The following is a 25,148-nucleotide window of genomic DNA, read 5'->3' as shown; positions in this document are numbered from 1 at the left end:
TGCATTAGAAAATGTAACAGAAATACAATTACAGAACAAATAGCAGGAATTCAAATGTTCTTCAAAAGACAAACTATAAAAATTGACAGCATGAACAAGCTAATGGAGCTAAACTTTTAGAAGTCCAAACCGAGTATATAATCAAATGTAATCATAACAGAGAAAGATGCTGGGAGTTGGCCAACATTATAACAAATGTTTTAAAATATAAAAATTCAAATATCTAATCCCTAGAAATGCTTTTTAGAAAGCTAACATTTTGGGCTTCCCTGGTGGCGCAGTGGCTGAAGAGTCCGCCTGCCGATGCAGGGGACACGGGTTCGTACCCTGGTCCGGGAAGATCCCACATGCCGCGGAGCGGCTAGGCCCGTGAGCCATGGCTGCTGAGCCTGCGTGTCCGGAGCCTGTGCTCCGCAACGGGAGAAGCCACAACAGTGAGAAGCACGGGTACCACAAAAAAAAAATAAAAAAAAAAAAAAAAAGAAAGCTAACATTTGATTCCCAAAATTTTTTCATAATTCTTTCATGTTGTTTCTTACTAACTCCATCTCCATAACACACATTGATCTCTCCCCATCCATCCTATATTTGTGTGTGGGGGGTGGACTGAGAGGAAAGATGGCAGAAAAAGGAAAAGAAACCTTATCAATCCTACGTAAAATGCAAAAGAAAAGTGAGTTTCGTAGTATTATCACTAGTGTCCAAATAATATATTTTTTAACTTAGGCACGTCTTAGAGTGAAAGGGGTGCTATTAATAATTACGCTACAGAAATAGGCATAAACCAGAACTTTTGTGGAAAAACAACTGGGAGATATCACTTAAATTATCACATTCAAACAAGAAACTTAAAGAGTTAAGTTCTTGATGATTTCTCCAATAAAAGGATTTACTGAAAACCCCAGTACAAAACATACAATATCATCAGATTTCTGTACAGGAAGGAATATATTTCCTTCCTACTAGAAGACCAATTTCATGGTACCAATAGGTCAAATCAAAATAGATCCTTGAAAAGTGGAAGGAAAATGTGAGAAAAATGAGAAAAACTTCAGGAACCCTTAAAATTCTAACAGGAACAAATCAGAATTTGGCAATGCCAAGAGCATGTGTTAGCCTGAATAAACATCACAAATGCCTCAGAACCTGAAATTTACTAAAGATAAACAGTGAAAAAACAGGGTTGTCAGCAGAGCTTAGCAAGTACAACTAAGCAACCCATTCTCCTCCTTCTGCCCCCATGTAAAAATATTTTTGGTCAATAAAAGTGAACATATTTTTTCCAGTTGGAACAAAAGGGACTTACACAGGCTGTTTATATGGCAACCTTACATACAGGAAAAGCATCTGAATTAATCTCTTCTACCTTCAGATTCTTCTTCCCGGACAAAACATAAAACTGTCCATTTGCATTTGATTTTAAGACGGCATGACAGGGCTTCCCTGGTGGCACAGTGGTTGAGAGTCCGCCTGCCAATGCAGGGGACACAGGTTCGTGCCCTGGTCTGGGAAGATCCCACATACCGCGGAGCGGCTGGGCCCGTAAGCCGTGGCCGCTGAGTCTGTGCGTCTGGACCTGTGCTCTGCAACAGGAGAGGCCACAACAGTGATAGGCCCGCGTACCGCAAAAAAAAAAAAAAAAAAGATGTCATGACAAAAGCCCAGGACCAGGTGGCTTCACAGGCGAATTCTACCAAACACTTAGAGAAGAGCTAACACCTATCCTTCTCAAACTCTTCCAAAACATAGCAGCGGGAGGAACGCTCCCAAACGCATTCTACGAGGCCACCATCACCCTGATACCAAAACCAGACAAAGATGTCACAAAGAAAGAAAACTACAGGCCAATATCACTAATGAACAAAGATGCAAAAATCCTCAACAAAATACTAGCAAACAGAATCCAACAGCATATTAAAAGGATGGATCATACACCACGATCAAGTGGGGTTTATCCCAGGAGTGCAAGGATTCTTCAATATATGCAAATCAATCAATGTGATACACCATATTAACAAATTGAAGGAGAAAAAACATATGATCATCTCAATCGATGCAGAGAAAGCTTTCGACAAAATTCAATACCCATTTATGATAAAAACCCTGCAGAAAGTAGGCATAGAGGGAAATTTCCTCAACGTAATAAAGGCCATATATGACAAACCCACAGCCAACATCGTCCTCAATGGTGAAAAACTGAAACCATTTCCACTAAGATCAGGAACAAGACAGGTTGCCCACTCTCACCACTATTATTCAACATAGTTTGGGAAGTTTTAGACACAGCAATCACAGAAGAAAAGGAAATAAAAGGAATCCAAATCGGAAAAGAAGAAGTAAAGCTGTCACTGTTTGCAGATGACATGATACTATACATAGAGAATCCTAAAGATGCTACCAGAAAACTACTAGAACGAATCAATGAATCTGGTAAAGTAGCAGGATACAAAATTAATGCACACAAATCTCTGGCATTCCTATACACTAATGATGAAAAATCTGAAAGTGAAATCAAGAAAACACTCCCATTTACCATTGCAACAAAAAGAATAAAATATCTAGGAATAAACCGACCTAAAGAGACAAAAGACCTGTATGCAGAAAATTATAACACCCTGATGAAAGAAATTAAAGATGATACAAATAGATGGAGAGATATACCATGTTCTTGGATTGGAAGAATCAACATTGGGAAAATGACTCTACTACCCAAAGCAATCTACAGATTCAATGTAATCCCTATCAAACTACCACTGGCATTTTTCACAGAACTAGAACAAAAAATTTCACAATTTGTATGGAAATGCAAAAGACCCCGAATAGCCAAAGCAATCTTGAGAAAGAAAAACGGAGCTGGAGGAATTAGGCTCCCTGACTTCAGGCTATACTACAAAGCTACAGTAATCAAGACAGTATGGTACTGGTACAAAAACAGAAAGATCAATGGAACAGGATAGAAAGCCCAGAGATAAACCCACGCACATATGGTCACCTTATCTTTGATAAAGGAGGCAGGAATGTACAATGGAGAAAGGACAGCCTCTTCAATAAGTGGTGCTGGGAAAACTGGACAGGTACATGTAAAAGTATGAGATTAGATCACTCCCTAACACCATACACAAAAATAAGCTCAAAATGGATTAAAGACCTAAATGTAAGGCCAGAAACTATCAAATTCTTAGAGGAAAACATTGGCAGAACACTCTATGACATAAATCACAGTAAGATCCTTTTTGACCCACCTCCTAGAGAAATGGAAATAAAAACAAAAATAAACAAATGGGACCTAATGAAACTTCAAAGCTTTTGCACAGCAAAGGAAACCATAAACAAGACCAATAGACAACCCTCAGAATGGGAGAAAATATTTGCAAATGAAGCAACTGATAAAGGATTAATTTCCAAAATTTACAAGCAGCTCATGCAGCTCAATAACAAAAAAACAAACAACCCAATCCAAAAATGGGCAGAAGACCTAAATAGACATTTCTCCATGGAAGATATACAGACTGCCAACAAACACATGAAAGAATGCTCAACATCATTAATCATTAAAGAAATGCAAGTCAAAACTACAATGAGATATCATCTCACACCAGTCAGAATGGCCATCATCAAAAAATCTAGAAACAATAAAAGCTGGAGAGGGTGTGGAGAATAGGGAACACTCTTGTACTGCTGGTGGGAATGTGAATTGGTTCAGCCACTATGGAGAACAGTATGGAGGTTCCTTAAAAAACTACAAATAGAACTACCATATGACCCAGCAATCCCACTACTGGGCATATACCCTGAGAAAACCATAATTGAAAAAGAGTCATGTACCGCAATGTTCATTGCAGCTCTATTTACAATAGCCAGGAGATGGAAACAACCTGAGTGTCCATCATCGGATGAATGGATAAAGAAGATGTGGCACATATATACAATGGAATATTACTCAGCCATAAAAAGAAACGAAATTGAGCTATTTGTAATGAGGTGGATAGACCTAGAGTCTGTCATACAGAGTGAAGTAAGTCAGAAAGAGAAAGACAAATACCATATGCTAACACACATATATGGAATATAAGAAAAAAAATGTCATGAAGAACCTAGGGGTAAGACAGGAACAAAGACACAGACCTACTGGAGAACAGACTTGAGGATATGGGGAGGGGGAAGGGTGAGCTGTGACAGGGCGAGAGAGAGGTATGGACATATATACACTAACAAACATAAGGTAGATAGCTAGTGGGAAGCAGCCGCATGGCACAGGGATATCGGCTCGGTGCTTTGTGACCGCCTGGAGGGGTGGAATAGGGAGGGGGAAGGGAGGGAGATGCAAGAGGGAAGAGATATGGGAACATATGTATATGTATAACTGATTCACTTTGTTATAGAGCAGAAACTAATACACCATTGTAAAGCAATTATACCCCAATAAAGATGTTAAAAAAATTAAAAAACTACAATGAGAGAACATCTCACACCGGTCAGAATGGCCATCATGAAAAAATCTACAAACAATAAATGCTGGAGAGGGTGTGGAGAAAAGGGAACCCTCTTGCACTGTTGGTGGAAATGTAAATTGATACAGCCACTATGGAGAACAGTATGGAGGTTCCTTAAAAAAGTACAAATAGAACTACCATACGACCCAGCAATCCCACTACTGGGCATGTACCCTGAGAAAACCATAATTCAAAAAGCTTCATGTACCAAAATGTTCATTGCAGCGCTATTTACAATAGCCAGGACATGGAAGCAACCTAAGTATCCATCAACAGATGAATGGATAAAGAAGATGTGGCACATATATACAATGGAATATTACTCAGCCATGAAAAGAAACGAAATTGAGTTATTTGTAGTGAGATGGATGGACCTAGAGTCTGTCATACAGAGTGAAGTAAGTCAGAAAGAGAAAAACAAATACCGTATGCTAACAGATATATATGGAATCTAAGAAAAAAAAAAAAGGTCATGAAGAACCTAGGGGCAAGATGGGAATAAAGACACAGACCGACTAGAGAATGGACTTGAGGATATGGGGAGGGGGAAGGGTAAGCTGTGACAAAGTGAAGGAGTGGCATGGACACATATACGCTACCAAACGTAAAATAGATAGCTAGTGGGAAGCAGCCGCATAGCACAGGGAGATCAGCTCGGTGCTTTGTGACCACCTAGAGGGGTGGGATAGGGAGGGTGGGAGGGAGGGAGATGCAAGAGGGAAGAGATATGGGAACATATGTACATGTATAACTGATTCACTTTGTTATAAAGCAGAAACTAACACACCATTGTAAAGCAATTATACTCCAATGAAGATTTAAAAAAAAGGTGGCATGAAATAAAAGAATTCCAAGTGGATTATCTTTCATTATATAATCAATGACTGATAATTTTTCCTTTAATATAGTTGAAAAGTGAATGAATAGGACATGAAAAAAACAACAAAGTATAAATTTTATGTAACGATTTCTTGGGGGAAGTTACGCATTTTAAGAGTGGAAAATTTTTGAGATTACTGTTAAATGAAGAAGCTACATTTTCCTATCCTTTTACTTTAGTTGGTGCTCAAGCACATTTTTTTTTCATTTTATAGATATGAAAACTGCAGCCAAAAGTAAATAAATGATTTTTTTAATTATAAAAAGAAGGTAAGCACCAAAATGCAAAACACTTTGAAATCCATTAATGTGTTGAGGTTTAACAAGTAGCTGATGGAATAAAATGTAATATATTGAAATGAAACTAGGTGACTCTGGTGGATGGTTAATTGAGGTATACAAATGTCAGTCACCATGCTTGGTTCTGATCAAATCCATCTCATAAATTTTGTGCAGCTTTTCATTTCATCTAAAGCAACAGTCTGATTTCTCAAAAGTAGGAGCAATTCATTCTTCCATTCAACAAATATTTATTGAGCACTTACAACAGACCAGACAGTGGCACCTGGGAATCCAACCGTGAACAACAGAGGAAAATCCGTGCTCACGTGGAGATTGCATTCTAGTAGGAAAGAAACCAAATGCATGTCCGTAGGTCCTAGGTGCTCTGGAGAAAAGTGAAGCAGAGAAGGGGCTAACGGGTGTGGGCTAGTAGGTGTGGGAGGAGTGGGGGGCCTTCACAATTTTAAACAGGGTGGTCAAGAAAGATGGGAGAGAGCAGATGACATCTGAAGATGTGGAGAAAGAGAGGAGACAGGGCTGCAGGGTATCCAGAAGTGGTGGTTAAGCTGTGGGAACTGTAAATACAAAAGACCTGAGGTGGGAAACACGCCACTGTTAAAGGAACAGGAGGCAGTGTGATTGAGTGAGTGAGTAGAACAGAGTAGTAAAATGAGGGTGGGAATGCTGGGCACAGATGAGGTAGCATCACAGGCCATTTTAATCACTTAAACTTTGACAGAGTGATATGGAGTGCCTTTTTATCTGAGCAGAGGAGTGATCCAATTTGACCTACTGTTTAACAGGAACACAGAAGGAAGCTGGGGGACCACTTAAGTGGCTCTTGTAATCAGAGCAAGAGATAATGATAACTTAGACCAAGGTAGTATTTACTGATGATAAAAGATCAACCAAGAGATAATGATAACTTGGACCAAGGTAGTATTTATTGATGATAAAAGATCAATAAATTCTGAAGACACAATCAAAAGGATCTGCTAATGAATAACATATGGAATATGAAAAAGATGTTGAAGATGACCTCAAGGTTTTTGGCCTGAGCAAGAAGACTAGAGCTGTCCTTAATCGCACTGGGTCAGACTGAGGCAGAGCAAGGTTGGAGGGACAGAAGTTTGCATGTGGACATGTTAAATTTAAGACGTTTATTAGATAACCAAGTGGAAATGTCACGGAGGCAGCTGCAAAAGATGTCAAGGAGACAGGAAAGACCAGTAAAGATGCCAGTGAGGAAGGGGAACAGTCAAAGTGCGGGATCCTGGAAGCCATTAAAGAGAGTGTGTTTCCAGGAGTAGGGAGTGATCAACTATATTCAATATCGCTGTGGTCAAGCAAGGTAAGAAGAGAACCTGACCACTAGACTTTTTGGGAACATAGTCTCTGGGGGCTGTGATAAGAACAGCTTTTTTTGACTGGTATGGAGGCAAAGTTTGGTAGTGGAATTTTAAAAATGAGGGTAAGGAATGAGTATATAAACTCTGCAGGAATCTGGTCACAAAGGGGAGTAAAGAAACGGGGCAGTGGCTGGAGGGGGAAGTGGAGATAAAAGAGGCTTTTTAAAAAGGGGAGAAATAATATGTTTATACATGGCAGACGGGAAAACTGTCAATATAGGAGACATAGAGGAGAATTTCTGGAGTGTGTCCTTATATAGCAAGAGGGGATGGGCTCTAGTTATAAGTGCAGAGTAGTGTCTGAGAGGCAGACCTTGTCAAAAAATTATACCATTTTATAGAAAAATGAAGGTCTCTTCCTTAATTTTAAAAATTACGAACGCTTTTACTGCTTTTATAAAGTTCTAATAATCCGCACTCAGCCCTCAAGTGTGAAGCAGGGTTTGCAAACTCTCTTAAAAGACCGAGTTTCTTTTCTAAAAACATTACCATTAGAGTTTCTTTCTTTTTTAAAAAAAATAAATTTATTTATCTTATTCATTTATTTTTGGCTGTGTTGGGTCTTCGTTGCTGCATGTGGGCTTTCTCTAGTTGTGGTGAGTGGGGGCTACTCTTTGTTGCAGTGCGCAGGCTTCTCACTGCGGTGGCTTCTCTTGTTGCAGAGCATGGGCTCTAGGCGTGCGGGTTTCAGTAGTTGTGGCACACAGGCTCAGTAGTTGTGGCTCGTGGGCTCTAGAGCACAGGCTCAGTCGTTGTGGCACACGGGCTTAGTTGCTCCGCAGCACGTGGGATCTTCCTGGACCAGGGCTCAAACCCGTGTCCCCTGCATTGGCAGGTGGATTCTAACCACTGTGCCACCAGGGAAGTCCAAAATTAGAGTTTCAATAAGAAATCTTTTGTCAATTTTCATAGCCTTGCCCAGTAAGATGGGAGTCTGCATTACACTGCAGAGTCAGAGCTACCTAGTTTCACCAGTTAAAAAGTCTATGATCATAGACAAATCACAGCCTCTCAGGGTCTCAGCTTCCACATTTGTAAAATGGGGATACTAATACCTACAACCTCATAAACCGTCCCATTTAATTCTCTCTATAACGTATGTGATACATCTATTTATGTATACTCAATAAATACTAGTTATTGTTAGTATGTTATCTAAATATGAAAATCTAGGGGAGGGGTGAGATAGGAGTATGGGATTAAAAGACACAAACTACTATGTGTAAAATAAATAAGCCATAAGGACATATTGTACAGCACAGGGAATTATAGTCATGATTTTGTAATAACTTTAAATGGCGTATAATCCATAAAAATACTGAATCACTATGCTACACACCTGAAACTAATATAATATTGTGAATCAACTATACTTCAATACAAAATTTTTAAAATATGAAAATCTAAATTAAAAATATGAAGGTATTCACTTAGAGAATGATAATTAGGGCAATGTTTCCCAAGATTTTTTATTGTATATAAAGAAAATTATAATATTTCTAAGAGTACCATGGGGAAAACAGAGAAAACTGCTGGAGAAGCTTCATCACCTTAAGGTCCCTTCTTGCCTCAGGGCCTTACCTGAGAAGTGAGGGGAGTTGTATCTGGGGCACAGTAGAGAAAATTTTCTAGTTATAAACTATGTGATCTTACTGTTGAAAGAAATTGAAAAAGACACAAATAAATGGAGAAATGTTCCGTGCTCATGGATTGAAAGAATTAACATTGTCAAAATGTCCTTATTATCTAAAGCAATCTACAGGTTCAATGTAATCTCTATCAAAATTTCAAGATACTTTTCACAGAAATAGAACAAAACTTTCTAAAATTTATATGGAACCACAAAATGCCCTGAATAACCAAAGCAATTGTGAGAAAAAGGAACAAAGCTGCAGGCATCACACTCCCTGGTTTCAAACTATAGTACAAAGCAACAGTAATCAAAACAGCATGGTACTGGCAGAGAAACAGATACATAGATCAATGGAACAGAATAGAGAGCCCAGACATAAACCCACACATATGGACAATTAATTTACGACAAAGGAGCAAAGAACATACAGTGGAGAAAGGATAGTCTCTCCAATAAATCGTGTTAGGAAAACTGGACAGCCACATGCAAAAACATGAAACTAGACAACTATCCCACACCATACACAAAATTTACTCAAAATGGGTTAAAGACTTGAATGTAAGACCTGAAACCATAAAACTCTTAGAAAAAAACATAGCCAGTATGCTCTTTGACATCAATTTTAACAATATTTTTCTAGATATGTCTTCTCAGGCAAGGGAAACAAAGGCAAAAAGAAACAAATGAATTACATCAAATTAAAAAGCTTCTGCACAGCAAAGGAAACCATTAATAACTCAACAATGACCCTAATGAATGAGAGAAGATGTCTGTAAATGATATATGCAATAAGGGGTTTATATCCAAAATACATAAAGAACCCATACAGCTCAACAACAAAAGCGACCTGATTAAAAAATGGGCAGAGGAGATTAACAGACATTTTTTAAGGAAGACAAACAGATGCCCAACAGGCACGTGAAAAGATGTTCAAAACCACCAATTAATAAGGAAATGCAAATCAAAACCACAGTGAGCTATCACCTTCACCTGACAGAATGGCTATTAACAAAAAGGCAAGAAATAACATGTGTTGAAGAGGATCTAGAGAAAAGGGAACCCTTATACACTACTGGTGGGAATGTAAATTGGTGCAGCCACTATAACACAGTACGGAGATTCCTCAAAAAATTAAGAATAGAACTACCATATGATCCAGCTACCCCACTTTTGGGTATATAGTCCAAGAACAAGAAAACACTAATCTGAAAAGATATCCACACCCCTATGTTCACTGTGGCATTATTTACAATAGCCAAGATATGGAAACAATCTAAGCCTATCAACAGATGAATGGATAAAGAAGGTGTGGCATATATATATATATATCACACGCACACACACACACACACACACACACACACACACACACACTGGAATACTACTCAGCAATAAAGAAAGATGAAATCTGCCATGTGTGACAACATGGTTGGACCTTGAGGGTATTATGCTAAGTGAAATACGTCAGATGGAGGAAGACAAATATCGTAAGATCTAACTCATATGTGGAATATGAAAAACTGATAAATAAATAAAAACAAAATAATGAACAAACCAAACAACACGTAGATACAGAGAACGGAGTGGTGGTGGGAAGGGGAAGGGGAAGGCAAAATGGGTAAAGGTGATTAACTGTATGATTACAGGTGAAAAATAAAATTTTGGTGATGAGCATGTTGTAGGGTATACAGAAGTAGAAATACAATGTTGTACACATGAAACTTATTTAATGTTATAAATCAATGTTACCTCATAAATAATAATAAAATAAGTAATAATAAAATTTAAAATTTCTTAATGAATAATAGACAAACAAATAAACCATGTGATCTTAGAGAATTACTTTGGGGCTTGATCAGAGCTGCCATATCTGTAAAACATCAGGAATTAAGTGTTATCTTCCTTTCTCAATCTTGTCTACAACCTTGAGTTAATGGCCGTGCCTAACAATCCATCTCTCTGAGACCAGGAAAGCAGAAGAGGTGGAGTTATTCTGGTCCACTTCCTGTCAATAACCAGGTCTTGTCAATTCTACTACATAAATAATCTTTAAATTCAGCTCTTATTCCATTTCTCATCTTCACTTAAACTTTGCAACTGTCTCCCAACCAATCTTTCTGCCCCCATGTCCTTTTCAACCATAATCCACCTCACACTGCAACCATGGTTACAAAAGATGAATATATCATGCCACCCTTTTACTGTAAAACCTCCCCACATAAACTGACAACAGGACATTTTAAAATCTGACCCTTCCCTTTACCAGCCTCCCTCACCACCCTATGAATAATACAATGAAGGAAAATCTAAGTTTTTGCATAACCCGAACTGTCCTTGCTTCATACCTGGCACACCCTATACACCTTGAAATTCTTAAATATTATTAATTAAAAAGTGAACGCATGTGTAATCACCTATAGGCATAAAGAATATAGTTGACAATAAAAGACAGCTAACAATAAAATTTCATTTACAATTATTTGAGAAGTTAAGATACTGAGTTATGGCTTTATCTGTAAAGCCATATACTTTCAGAATAGTCTAGCTGAAAAGATAAAGTAGAATATTCTTAAGTTTTTTCATAAAAGAACTTTAAAAATTATACAGATATCTGGTAGGATATGAATGAAAGAAGTTTGTTTAAGCACTAATGAGGACATATATTTCTTAAATCATGAATGGAACCTCTGTACACTAGTTCCAATTCACCTATTGTAATGCATTAGGTATACTCAACTAACCTTTGTAAATAAACTTAGATTCAAGATTCAAAAGTGTTTACTATCACTCTGAGATTCTATGCATATTTTAAGTTTACGTCATTAAGCTTCTTCTTGAGTACTTTTGGAGGATGATAAACTGTGGTCAAGATAGCTTTTCTTCATACGGTGGGAAAATAAAATCACTAAAGCAATACTAATTGTTACATTTAAAAACATATTTTTGATCCCTTTTCCCTACTGCCTTCCCCCTTTCAAATAACTGTAGAGCAATTTGAATCTCCATATTCTGTGCAGTATAAAGAGTATAATGAATATCTCTAACAAACTCATCCTTACCCTTTTTACAGCATTACTATGAGGCTAGCTCTTTCTGTGTTTATAATAATGAGACTATTTATAATAATGAGCCTTTCTTAGGTAAAGGTAGTTTTACTTTCTGAGAAAACAATCAGCTGACTTTATCTCCTCTTATTTCATTATCTCACAGTATTAATCAGGAACAAATAAGTTCGCCATCTTATGCAAAAATTTGGATTGAAACAAATGGCATGCAGCCTCTCTGTCTATATTGTCTCATTCAACAAAAGTGGTTAAATGCCACGGAGATCAATACTTAAGAATAATTATATATTTTCTAATAGTGCCTTTCAGTGACAATAAACAATTCCATAACGTTACCAGTTTTCTTTTATATAATGCTCATTTTACTTAAATTGTCCACACAATGGATAAAATAATTTTTTAAAGTATTTCTCATAAGCAAAAGGTAGCTAAATAACTACCATTTACATACAGATTTATAATTTATACTGTACTTTTTACACATATTATCTCATTTAGACCTTACAGATCACCCTGTGAAAGAGTATTATGAGCTCATTTTATAAAAGAGAAAATTAAACTTCAGCGATATTAAGTGACATATTCACTCAGCTAGTAAGTGGCAGAACCAAGATTTAAGTTTAGTCTCATTCCAAATCTCTTTCATAATATACTCCCTGTTCAGGGAATAATGCTTTTCTTCCAAATGTGCAAGACGGTCCTACTATGTAAGAAGTTTTTTATACAATAAATCTCACCACCATAGTGAGTTTCACTCATTATTTCCCACAGCTCCAAAATATCATTTTAAAGCAACTATATATAAAGTACAGAAAAAGACAAGAAACCTAACTCATAGACTGAGCCAAAGCATACATACACATTATAATCCCAACTATAGTATTTTGGATGTACCCAAATACCCAAGTTCTTTCTTTGTTTATCTCTGCCTTTTCTTAGGTCTTTATCTCTTCTCTTCCTCTTCCTTCTCAACCCCTTAACTTCACAAACTACTGGTATGACTGACTGCAGGGGCAGATACCAAGATTGCATGGCATGAGTTCCATCTTTCTTTTCCACATCTAAGAGGAGAAAATAAAAGGCACTCTCTCTCTCTTTTCTTAAAGCAGTAAAATTACTTTATTAAATCTCAACCCTTGAGTACATATCTTTTTTTTTTTCTTTTCCACTATGGTTTATTACAGGATATTGAATATAGTTCCCTGTGATATACAGTAGGACCTTGTTGTTTATCTATTTTATGTAACAGTAGTTTGTATCTGCTAATCCCAAACTCCCAATTTATCCCTCCCCCACTCCCTTTCCCCTTTGGTAACCATAAGTTTGTTTTCTATGTTTGTGAGTCTACTTCTGTTTTGTAAATAAGTTCATTTGTATCATATTTTAGAGTCTACATATAAGTGATATCATATGTTATCTGTCTTTCTCTTTCTGGCTTACTTCACTTAGTGTGATAATCTCTAGGTCATCCATGTTGAAATGGCATTATTTCATTCTTTTTTATGGCTGAGTAGTATTTCACTGTATACATATACCACATCTTCTTTATCCATTTATCTGTCTATGGGCATTTAGATTGCTTCCATGTCTTGGCTATTGTAAATAGAGTTGCTATGAACATTTGGGTGCATATATCTTTTTGAATTAGAGTTTTCTCCAGATATATGCCCAGGATTGGGATTGCTGGATCGTATGGCAACTCCATTTTTAGTTTTTTAAGGAACCTCCATTCTGTTTTCCATAGTAGCTACACCAATTTACATTCCCACCAATAGTGTAGGAGGGTTTCTTTTTCTCCACACCCTCTCTGTCACTTGTTATTTGTAGACTTTTTAATGATGGCCATTCTGACCGGTGTGAGGTGATACCTCACTAAAGTTTTGATTTGCATTTCTCTAATAATTAGCAATGTTGAGCATCTTTTCATGTGTCTATTAGCCATCTGTATGTCTTCTTTGGAGAAATGTCTATTTAGGTCTTCTGCCAATTTCTTGATTGGGTTGTTTGCTTTTCTGTTATTGAGTTGTATGCGCTGAGTGTATATTTTGGAAATGAAGCCTTGTATCGCATGCAAATATTTTCTCCCATTCCATAAATTGTTTTTTCATTTTGTTTATGGTTTCCTTTGTTGTGCAAAAGTTTGTAAGTTTGATTAGGTCCCATTTGTTTAGTTTTGCTTTTATGTCTACTGACTTGGGAAACTGACCTAAGAAAACATTGCTATGATTTATGTCAGAGAATGTTATGCCTATGTTCTCTTCTAGGAGTTTTATGGTGTCATGTCGTATATTTAAGTCTTTAAAAAGGTACTCTCTTAATATCCCCCAACGTATAGAAAGCAAACCAAAGGCAAAATATATTTCTCTAATCTTATTATTTAACTTTATCCTAAAAATGTTTATTGGCCAAGAGGCAAGGAGACTAAGTACCAATATGCCAGTGTAAGTACTTTATCCATTTTAATTCATATTGTAACAGCATACTTTGCTAAAATAAAACTGACACAATTAAACGTGTAAGTCCAAAGCACATGATTAATTTGCTCAGACACAAAGATATCTAAATGTGTACACTTGTGTTTTCTGAATCTCATGTTTCATAACAAGGAATACTAAAATCCGTTCCTTAATTATTTTAAGTTGTAAGATTTAAAAAGAAATAAGTTGCAATTTATTTTTACCTTGTGAAAGACCAGTGGAACGTAAGCTCTAACTATAGTTAAATCCTGCCAGAATGAAGAAACTGGGATTAAAAAAGATTCAGCCACATAAAACACAGGGTTGGATTATTGTGAGGTTAATACAATGATAAAGGTGAGTCTATACTACATACAGCTGGCTAGAAGTCCTGTGCAATTCAAATGTCTTTAGGCTTGGGATGCAGTTTGGCACCACCTGGTGGCAACCATCCACCCTAGCTTTAATATCCATGGGGTCATTCTGGATCTGGTGGCTGACTGGGGTTTCTAGGGCAGTAGCCCCAGTCCCAGGAATTCCCTGACTAGGTGGTATCCACTTTGACGTGGCTATGGAGTTAGAACAACACAGGGGAAAAGGAAACCTGTCTTCAGCTTCCCTGCTTCCAGAAATGGTTCTGTCGACTGTTTCTCAACCTACCTCTACCAAACATCTTAGAGAACAGGCGCTAGTTTACATCAATTTATGTTACCAGGGGATGCATTTTAAAGGAGTCTTTAAAAAGTAAAACAACAACGGCAACAACAAAAACTAAAAAATCAGTGCATTCTCAAAATGATTACATACCAAGGTTTATGTGGTTATGTGAATTGTTTGGAAGTAATCACACGTTACCATAGAAACAATCCCATGAATTTTAAGGTTATTAAGTTGGCCAATAAAAGCCTTTATTATAAAATCCATAACAGAATTGAGCCACAGGACTATAAGTACTTATTTGTAAAACAAAATAGTAGTATCACCTATGCCACAGGTCTAGCTCACATCTAGATCTTTCTCCTGAGATTCAGACCTTATATAATCAACTTCTACTTGCATATGTCACACAGACTTAATGAAACTAAACTAAATTTGTCATGTTTCCCAATTAAAGCCGTGTCTTTTTCTAATGCTTTAAAAACTGCATCACTATCCCCGCAGCTGCCCAATCAAGAACCTGGTGACATCTGTAACTTCTCACTCCCCAATCCAATCTAGCCAATGAATCCTCCTGACTGTTTAGTTAGGTTAGTTCCATCTCCTGAGCACTCTTCCAATCTGGCCCACTTCTCCCCGTCTCTACTGCTACTAATCCAGTTCCATCTTCACTACCCGTCTTGATAAGGGAAACAACCTCTAAAAGTGGCCTCTTTGTCTATAGCCTTATACTCTTCCAGTCTATCCTCCACATCACAGAATGGTCTTTTTATATAAAATTAGATCATATCACGCATATTCCCCAAATCTTTCAATTGTTCATGGTCTTAGACAATGGCTCAAATGCATGATTTGGACCTATTTCCCTCTTCTGTTTCATCCCTTACAACTCGTTGCCTCTTGGTCTATGGTCTAACCACTCTGAATTATTCTATTTGTTCAAAAAACTTCATTTTGTCTTGCCTCCAGGGTGTGCATTAATTCCCCTAATTCCCTTCCCTCCCATAACTGACAGTCTTACTCTTAGTCATCATGCAGGTGCTGCATGGGTACTTCTCCCTCCACGTAATCTTCCCCGATTCCTCCCAGGGCTGAGTTGGATATACCTTGAGTCTATGTGGTCTCACCCTGTGCATCTTGCCATTTGCTTCATTATCATCATACTTTTGATCATGGTTTCTCTATTTCTCCATTAGACTACCAGCTTTGCAAAGGCAGAGGTCACCACTGTATCTATGGCATCTGACATATATCTAGAACATGGTGGACCTTAATAAATATTTGCTAAATAAGTAAATTTATTGTTCTTAGAGCTCAAATGTAACCTTCTCTAATATCAACCTTAGTCTGATTTAAAGTCTTGCTTGTTGGCAAAGATAATAGCATACACTCAAGTCGGTTCTGATAAACTAGTATGACAATTAAGTCCATTTCAAAAATGTTTCCTTCTAAAACATCAATTTTGAAAAGCCATATGACCATAATGATGGTATATAAAAATAACTGCTATTGAAATAAGTAGCATTTATTTTTCCCTTAATGCTGCCAATCTCTAAAAAAACCTAATATATGCTGTTCTAAAAGTAACTGCATGAATAAAACTGATCCTTCTTAAAGATTATCTAACATGTCTTTAGGACCAGCAGCTATATGAGGCATAAGCGATACTTCATATTATAATTCCAGTTTCTAAAAATTTCCTGGAGAAATCACTGGCATATTATAGGAAGAACTACTGGTATCTCTTAGTACTCTCTAATTTCCTTTTCATTTCTGTCCTTCATCTGAACTAAGGTAAAGGCAAAAGGAAAAGCTAACAGGGTGATAAAAAGATAATAGGAATACCAGAATAAACAGGCCTAACATCTGATAAACCCTGTTCTAAGCTAGTTATCAAAGACCTTAGAACTTTAATATTCCATTATACTTAGATTTATGACAAATTTTCTTTAATGTATTAAAAAAGACATTATGTCACGAACTAAAGTTTAACTTTGATAAAACTATAAGCTTCGGGCTTCCCTGGTGGTGCAGTGGTTAAGAATCTGCCTGCCAATGCAGGGGACACAGGTTCGAGCCCTGGTCTGGGAAGATCCCATGTGCCGCAGAGCAGCTGGGCCCATGAGCCACAATTACTGAGCGTGCGCGTCTGGAACCTGTGTTCCGCAACAAGAGAGGCCGTGATAGTGAGAGGCCCGCACACCGCGATGAAGAGTGGCCTCCGCTTGCCACAACTAGAGAAAGCCGCCGCACAGAAACGAAGATCCAACACAGCCATAAATAAATAAATAAATAAATAAATAAATAAATACTTAAAAAGAAAAAAAAAAACCTATAAGCTTCAAACAAAGAGCAATAAAATATCACATAAACTTCTTGGTTTTTTTTTTTTACCTGTTTTCCCGTTCATACATTTCCCTGGAGGCACTTCGAAGTTGATCAATTTCTTGATTAGTTTTCAATCTGATTTGTTCCAGTTCATCACGTAGTTTATTTTCATATTCTGTTTTATAATGGTCTCTGCAAAGAGTCAAAAGGAATATCCTTTTTCTTGTTGTTTGTAAAAGAAATAGGTCTTTGCCCTTCATGTAATATTTTAATATCTTATGTCAAATATGCTCTACATACAATGTTACTTGAAAAACACAGTTTAGATATAAAGCTTTAAAATTCTTAAAAATACCATTCCAAACTAGTTCCATCTGAGATTTTCTTTTAAACATATTACCCTAAAGGCTTAATTACTATATAAAATGTTCATTCATGTTGAATAATTATTCATCTTCAAAAATATTTTACTAATTTAACGCATATGGCAAAAGACTTGAAAACTAATGCATTATGGAAGGTCATTCATTTAGAAACAATGATCTGATGTGGTGCATATTGGAAGACAATTAATCTTAAAAAAAATGACCCGAATGTACTCTTTACAAAACCTTTCCTTCTAAGCACAACAATCATAGCCACTGTGATCTCTTAGCAAAGTCACAAAGCGTTACACAGGGTATTAGCAGAAGCACAAACTGATGAAAAATACCACAAGCTGGGAAAAAAGTTATTAAGAATAAATAATTCAAGGATTATAAAGGCTATTGGTATAAAGGAATAGCTTATTCATCTACTTGAAGAGAGAAGACAGGATTGAAATGCAGGAGTCTGATTCCAGAGCCTGTATCTTAAACCAGTACTCAATGCTGTCTCTCCTTATTCTTTTATGTTTCACACAGTCAAGAAAAGGTCAGCTTAGTCAGGCTCCACACAATTACATTTTCTTCAAAAATATACTTCTATAAAGATATTTATATATTTCCATAAAACATTTATGTAGAGATCTTAGTCACTGGGAATTAAAAAGGTTATATCGGGCTTCCCGGGTGGTGCAGAGGTTGAGAGTCCGCCTGCCAATGCAGGGGACACGGGTTCATGCCCCGGTCCGGGAAGATCCCACATGCCGCGGGGGCGGCTGGGCCCGTGAGCCATGGCCGCTGAGCCTGAGCGTCCGAAGCCTGTGCTCCGCAACGGGAGAGGCCACAACAGTGAGAGGCCCGCGTACCGAAAAAAAAAAAAAAAAAAAGGTTATATCATAAGAAAAAATAAATAAAAATAATCATAGTGTATATATCGCTACCTAAAAGAAATAGGCTCTTGGTTGTTGGAAAAAACAAAATATCTTAAGAAAAATATCAATTAGAATGAGTAACTTATGAGGAAACAAAATGAACGATTATCGTAATATCATCCTATAGACCTTACAAAAAAATCACTATTCTTCCCCAAAGCCATGAGTTCCCTCAAAGAAGCTGGTGTTAATTTATATCTATTGATATGGAAAATAATGTAAATCTTACCTTGATGTTACGTACTTTTCATACATCTCTTCTCTAGCCTTTTTGGTTTCTTCAAGTTGAGTTTGAAGTCTTTCAAGACGATCCTCTTCATGGGCACAGCGAACACTAAGCTCCATATTTTGGCGGTTGAGATATTCTTTATCTTTTTGCAGTAAAGTAACAGTATGCTGTAAGGTGGCTACCTACACACATGCAGAGACAGACAGTGTCCAGAGCAATGTCATCTTACTTTTCAAGGCTTACTGAGTTATTTTCTTTCATTTGTGCTTTTGTTCAACATATAAAGAGGGCTAATCCTTACCATGAAAATTTTCATATAAACAGAGCTACTAAAAAATCCCTTCTTTCTAGCAATTACATCAGAAAGGAAGAAAAATGTCCCTCTCACAATTCTGCCCTGAGCTGTGTCCACAATCACGGTACAATAAAATATAAGTGACTCTATAAGCTTACCTCTTTTGATAATTCACTTCCTTCTTTAGCTTGAATTATGTGAGAGGCTTCAAGTGTTTCATGTTTTCTCCTTAAGTCAGTTACTTCCTGTTCAAGTGCATCACGCTCACTATAAAATTCAAATACATTTATTTATTTTTACTAAAATAAAACTCAAACACATATGTAAATTCTATGTCTCTTTTTATAACAAACATTTTAAAAGCGTCAATTATGTTTCAGGAAACTGAACAGAGATACTTCAGTGTCATTCCATGAACGATAAAGTATCTGCTTTTCAAATTTAGAAGGGACTCTGTTCAAGACCTTGTTCAGATACATAAACATGAATTTATTATCTTCAAAAAATAAATATGTAAGCTACACTAATCAGCAAAGTAAATAATAAAACTTTCTAAGGTACACTCTGGTATCTTTTCATTAATCATCTTCAGTCTAATCTTGAAGCCAAAACTTTTAAAGAATTTAAAACATGGCTCTAGGCTTTCAGTTGTTAGGCTAAAAAGGCCTTAAATCATCACTCAGATTGCATAGATGATACACAGGCAGGCATTCTTGTGGTTATTTCATTCACAAATTATTTATGATTACCCAGAGATTCTTATTTCCATTTTCAGACCAGCTCTTTCCCCAACACAGCAAAACCAAGAACTGGACCAACCCTACAAACAGGTATCTTAAAAAATGAGCAGAGAAATAGATTTGCTAATTCTTAACTTGTTCTCTGCAGTGAGAATCAGTTCCTTTGCACTTGATTTCATTTACTCCCCTGGTGCTTCCATGGAGAGAGCTATTAAGAACTGTTTTTCTTTTCATTAGATTTTCAATAACTCATTTAGAAAGATGACTTCTAAGATTTCTTCTGCTTAACAAAGTATTATAATTATACTTGAGCAAAGCACAAATTGAAAAATAACAATCACCCATAAACCCACTAATTAAAGATGACTATCAATATTAATATTTTGGTAATATTACTTTAAGTGTTTTATGCCTTTACATACAAATGTTTTTATTCTCACAAAGTAAGGACTTTTGTTATGATTTTTTAATGTAAAAAATAGATTATAAAGCATGATACAGCAAAATACTCATGAATTTGCTATCCACAGCTGACGACAGTTACATTTGTCTATATTTGCATTAAAGTTTTGTTCTGTTTTTTAAAAAGATAGAACACTATGAGTAAAGCTGAAGTTCCCTATATTTTCTCACTGTCCCAATATCATCCCCTAAAAACAATGATAAATTTCCATATTATATGTTTTTTTACATACTTTTACTCACCAATTGTTAATATTTTGTCATATTTACTTTGTAATATTTACTAAATATTACTATGTCATATTTATTCTCTCCCTCTCTGTTGTTCATCTATGTGAATAAATATACATATGTGAATTTACATATATAAAAATACATACGCATATACAGGTATACACGTCTACACACACGCACACAATTCTACATGTGCATTTTTTTCCCCCTCAACTATTTGTCATACGCAGACATTAGGTCCTTTTATCCCTAAATAATTTGGTGTGAATACAAAGGTTAAAGATATTCTCTTATGTAATCAGAATATAATCATCGGGACTTCCCTGGTGGTCCAGTGGTTAAAGTTCTCCCTTCCTTTGTCTTTCACGACATTGACCTTTTGTAGCGCACAGGCCAACTTTATAGAATGTTGCTCAACTGTCATTTGTCTGATGTTTTTCTATGACTAGATTTAGATTAAGCATTTTGGGCAGGAATATTACAGAAGTGATAATGTGTCCTCAATACATCAAATAAAGATATATTGAGATGATGTCACTTAATCTCATTATTGGTGACAATAACTTTGATCATTTGCTTAAGGTGGTATCTGCCGAAGTTCTCAACTATAAAGGTATCTTTTTGCCCTTTGCAATTAATAGGTAATCTGTGGGAATTTTTTTCTTTTACAACGCTTCACAGTTTACTGAGTCCTATAAAATAACTGGATAATTGATTCTACACACTTTCAGTGACATCTGAAAGGAAGAGATATTCACCCAAATTTGCTATAGGATATATTTTAACATTCTGCTCTCTAATATACTTTTACCCAGTGGCTTTAGCTTCCAATGATGACTCTAAATCAAACAGTATTATGAGGTTACAAAATAGTAATTCCAATAAGCATATGTATTTATTGGTTGGCATTCTACTGTGAAGATCCTCTTTATTTACTAGCACACACTCAAGGACTCTTATTCTGTTCAATGGATTGTAACTCATTATCGTTAATATTCATCTTGATATTCAAGTTGTACCTATTTGGCCAGTTGGATCCCCTTCAAACTAGCTATCGTGGTGTTGAATTGGAATTAGAAATATCAGTATGATCTTATCCATAGTATGTTAAGCCATCCTTTCACTTGCCTCTTCATTGCGCCTCTGCCTACTGAAAGGGCCTAGAAATAACGTTCAATGTAGCAATGACCAGGACCCAAATCTTAATTTCTGAATAGCATTCTCCACTAAAAGGAACCAAGACTCCTTAAAGAAAGGGCTGAGGCAACGAGGTCACAAAATAAACCTGAGAACTTTCTGTTATGCCAGAAAGTTTAGGAACTGCTTGCTTTGGGGGTGGGAGGGTGGGGAAGAAAGAAAGAAAGAAAGATGGGCACATGCATTTTGCTATTTAAAATTTAATATTATGTGTTTGACTTATCCATATATACATTCAGATCTAATTTAATGATTTTAATTGTTACGTAGAATTACATTATAAAAATAAATCACAATCTATTTTCCATGCTGCTGTTGAAAAGCATTTGAATTCTTTCTAATAATGATGCAGCTAACATCCATATATCTGTTTTCTTTTGCACCTTTGTGAGAATTTATCAAGGACATAAAAGTGATTTTTTTCCCCCAGTTTATCTTATGTTTGTGACCAGACCATTTTTTAAAAATCCATTCTTTCTATTGAGTGAACCAAAGGATTCAGTTTGAGCCACTCTTGCTTGGTTGTTTTTCTGTTCCATTTCTAGCACATGATGATGCTTATTATGTTCTTATTTCTTAGGTTTTCATTATAGAAAATAAAACACACATAAAGAGAGATGCTAAAGTGAGACACCTCCCCACCCCCACTTTCATCACTCACCTGCAAGAATTATCAACTCAGGACTCATCTTGGTTTGTTTACCCTTCATTCATGGCCACCCTGGATTATTCTGATGACTATGCCTTTTAGTTTTCTCCTTTCATATTTCACTTATTATTGCTATAGATTTATAGCGGCAGACAGGACATCAAAACACCAACTCAAAGTATCATCTTACCATCACAACCTACTTCATTTTGAAATGATTCTTTTGAAATCTAGCTTTCTTTGAAAGCCCAATAGTATAGCTGTCATGGATTTCAAGCTCCAACAATCACTATATTTTGACATAACAGTGCATACATAATAATACATAATGCATGTCAGTCATGCTGGGAGTAGGAGCACCAATGTTATATCCCCCAGATCCTGGCAAATTTACTTATGGTGTTTTACAATTTATAAAGCATCCATTCAATTAACAAACACTCATTGAGTGACTGCTTTAGTTCAAGAATTATTTTAGGTGCAGGTAGATGTAGCAGTGAACAATTAGGATCATCTCTCTATATATACGCATACATATATATACTTTCATAAATATTACTTTATTTGATCTTCTTAATTTATATAGTGCAGTTATTGTATTAGCACCATCTGAGAGATGACAAAACTTTGGCTTAGAATGTTAAGATTTCCTAGGGACATACAGCTAAAGTGGTGGTTCATTAGTACATTCCAGCAAAAAGAAAATTCTTTGCCTTAGCAGCAGCACAATATGAAACATATCCTCAGAAAGTATTATTTTTTGAAAGTATGTGTGCCTTTTGTCAAAAAGGAATAGCTGAAAAAACTTTAGATAAAACTGCAAACTATTTAAATTGATGCCATAAAATAAAAATAATCAAGTAAGATTTCAAAAATATTTACACACATAGGATTTCACTGGGTTCCTATCTTCTAAGGCATCACATTTTAAAAGACAAAAGCAGCTTCTAAATAAAATAAAAACAACTGACATAAAAATACAATCTAAATCCAACAAACTGCCAAAACTGCATGTTTCTGCGCAATGAAGACTAAGGTATATGTCAAGAGAATAAGAAGACATAAGGTATATGTCAAGAGAATAACAAGACAAGCCACAGGCTGGAAGAAAATATTTGCCAAAGACATATCTGATAAAGGACTATTATCCAAAATGTATAAAAAACTATTAAAACTCAACGGTAAGAAAACAAACAACCCAATTAAAAAATGAGCCAAAGACTTTAACAGACACCTCACCAAAGAAGATATACAGATGGCAAATAAGTACGTGAAAAGATGTTCTGTATCATGTCATCAGGGAAGTGCAAATTAAAACAACGAGATATGACTACACACCTATTAGAATGGCCAAAATCCAGAACACTGATAACAAATACTGGCAAGGGAGTGGAGCAATGGGAACTCTCATTCATTGCTGGTGGAAATGCAAAATGGTACAGACACTTTGGAACAGACAGTTTGGTGGTATCTCACAAAACTCAACATATTCTTACAATACAAGTATGCTCATGCTCCTTGGTATTTACCCAGAGGAGTTGAAAATTTATGTCCATACAAAAAACTGGCACATGAATATTTATAGCAGCCTTATTCCTAACTGCCAAAACTTGGAAGCAACCAAGATGTCCTTCAATAGGTGAATGGATAAATTATGGTACATCTTGACAATGGAATATTATTCATTATTCAATAGCACATTATTATCCAATGAATATTATTCAAAAGAATACTATTCATTATTCAAATGAGCTATCAAGCCATGAAAAGACATGGAGGAACCTTAAGTGTATATTTCTAAGTCAAAGAAGCCAATCTGCAAAGGTTCCATATGGTATGATTCCAACTATATGACATTCTAGAAAAGGCAAAACCATGGAGACAGAAAAAAAATAAGATACAAAGTAGAATTAACGACATTGATGGTAAGAATTCAAGTGACTCTGATGCATGCTAAAAATGAGAACAACTGTAGCCATCTTAACTACTTACCTCTTGACTTTACCATAGTTCTCTTGACGGTAGTCTCCTTGCTGAATTAACTGTTTTGTGTCTGCTAATTCTAAGGCCAAACGTTGACATCTAATTTGAAGCTCAGAGTAGTTTCTGCGATCTTCCTCATAAGTCTATAAATAAAAACAATAATAAGGCATTTCAAACCAAACGTACTTGACCAAATTCTGTACTGAATTCTTCTGTTAAGCTGTGCATATCTTTGTAATTTTAAAAAATCCTCAATTTTTTTATTTAGTAATGTTTCCCTACTCAAAGACAGGTAATCTTAAACTCACTGAGAAGTCTGTAAATTCATTTGTTTAAAACTTGAGCTCTGTTTTTTAAAGAAAAAATAGGTCAACTATGCTTTGGTTAATAGAATAATACATAAAATGACTACTAATGTTAAGGATGTTTTCAACATTTACTGAGTTACTATCAGATGCTAAGGACACAGAAATGAATAAAACACTGACCCTGCTCTTGAGGAGTTTACAACGAGAGACAAAGAGCCACATGAACATCAAACATTCACAATGAAAAAGTTACTGAAGAGATTAACCACGCATTTTCAGTTGTGGTATTCAGAAAAAAAGGAGTTTTGTGGCACTTGGAACCTATTTCTACATTGATCTTCCTTGTACTCATCAGACTGGTAGAAAGGGACTGCAGAGATGTGGAAGAGGGGTAGAAGTGAAAACCTTAAAAGCACACCTGGCCCTGCTTACTACAAGCCTCGTTTCTCGCCATTTCTCATAATCATACTTCACCTCCAACCCTAATAAAGATCTGAGGTTCTCTGAACACACTACATTTCCTCTAACCCAGCGGTCCCCAACCTTTTTGGCAGC

The 25,148-nt window shown here is 36.2% G+C and overlaps 1 protein-coding gene across 5 annotated transcripts in view; it reads right to left on the bottom strand.

Moving 5' to 3' along the window:
• Positions 1 to 25,148, bottom strand: part of PIBF1 (progesterone immunomodulatory binding factor 1) — a 212,483-nt gene that overhangs the window by 143,957 nt on the left and 43,378 nt on the right. For all 5 annotated transcript variants that reach the window (XR_004035579.2, XM_030838671.3, XM_060287868.1 and 2 more), the window contains 4 exons: positions 24,295 to 24,428; positions 19,179 to 19,287; positions 18,726 to 18,907; positions 17,269 to 17,394 (listed from right to left, as the gene is read on the bottom strand). Coding sequence is in view for 4 of the 5 variants with exons in the window: in XM_030838671.3 (XP_030694531.1) it covers positions 17,269 to 17,394; positions 18,726 to 18,907; positions 19,179 to 19,287; positions 24,295 to 24,428 (551 nt within the window). In the remaining variant the exon portion in view is untranslated. The remainder of the gene's footprint in view (positions 1 to 17,268; positions 17,395 to 18,725; positions 18,908 to 19,178; positions 19,288 to 24,294; positions 24,429 to 25,148) is intronic.

The sequence above is a fragment of the Globicephala melas genome, chromosome 18 (genome assembly GCF_963455315.2).
Source record: "Globicephala melas chromosome 18, mGloMel1.2, whole genome shotgun sequence".
NCBI classification, from domain to species: domain Eukaryota; kingdom Metazoa; phylum Chordata; class Mammalia; order Artiodactyla; family Delphinidae; genus Globicephala; species Globicephala melas.
Note: the sequence above shows the minus strand (reverse complement) of the source record. Positions and strands in the feature narration are given on the sequence as shown.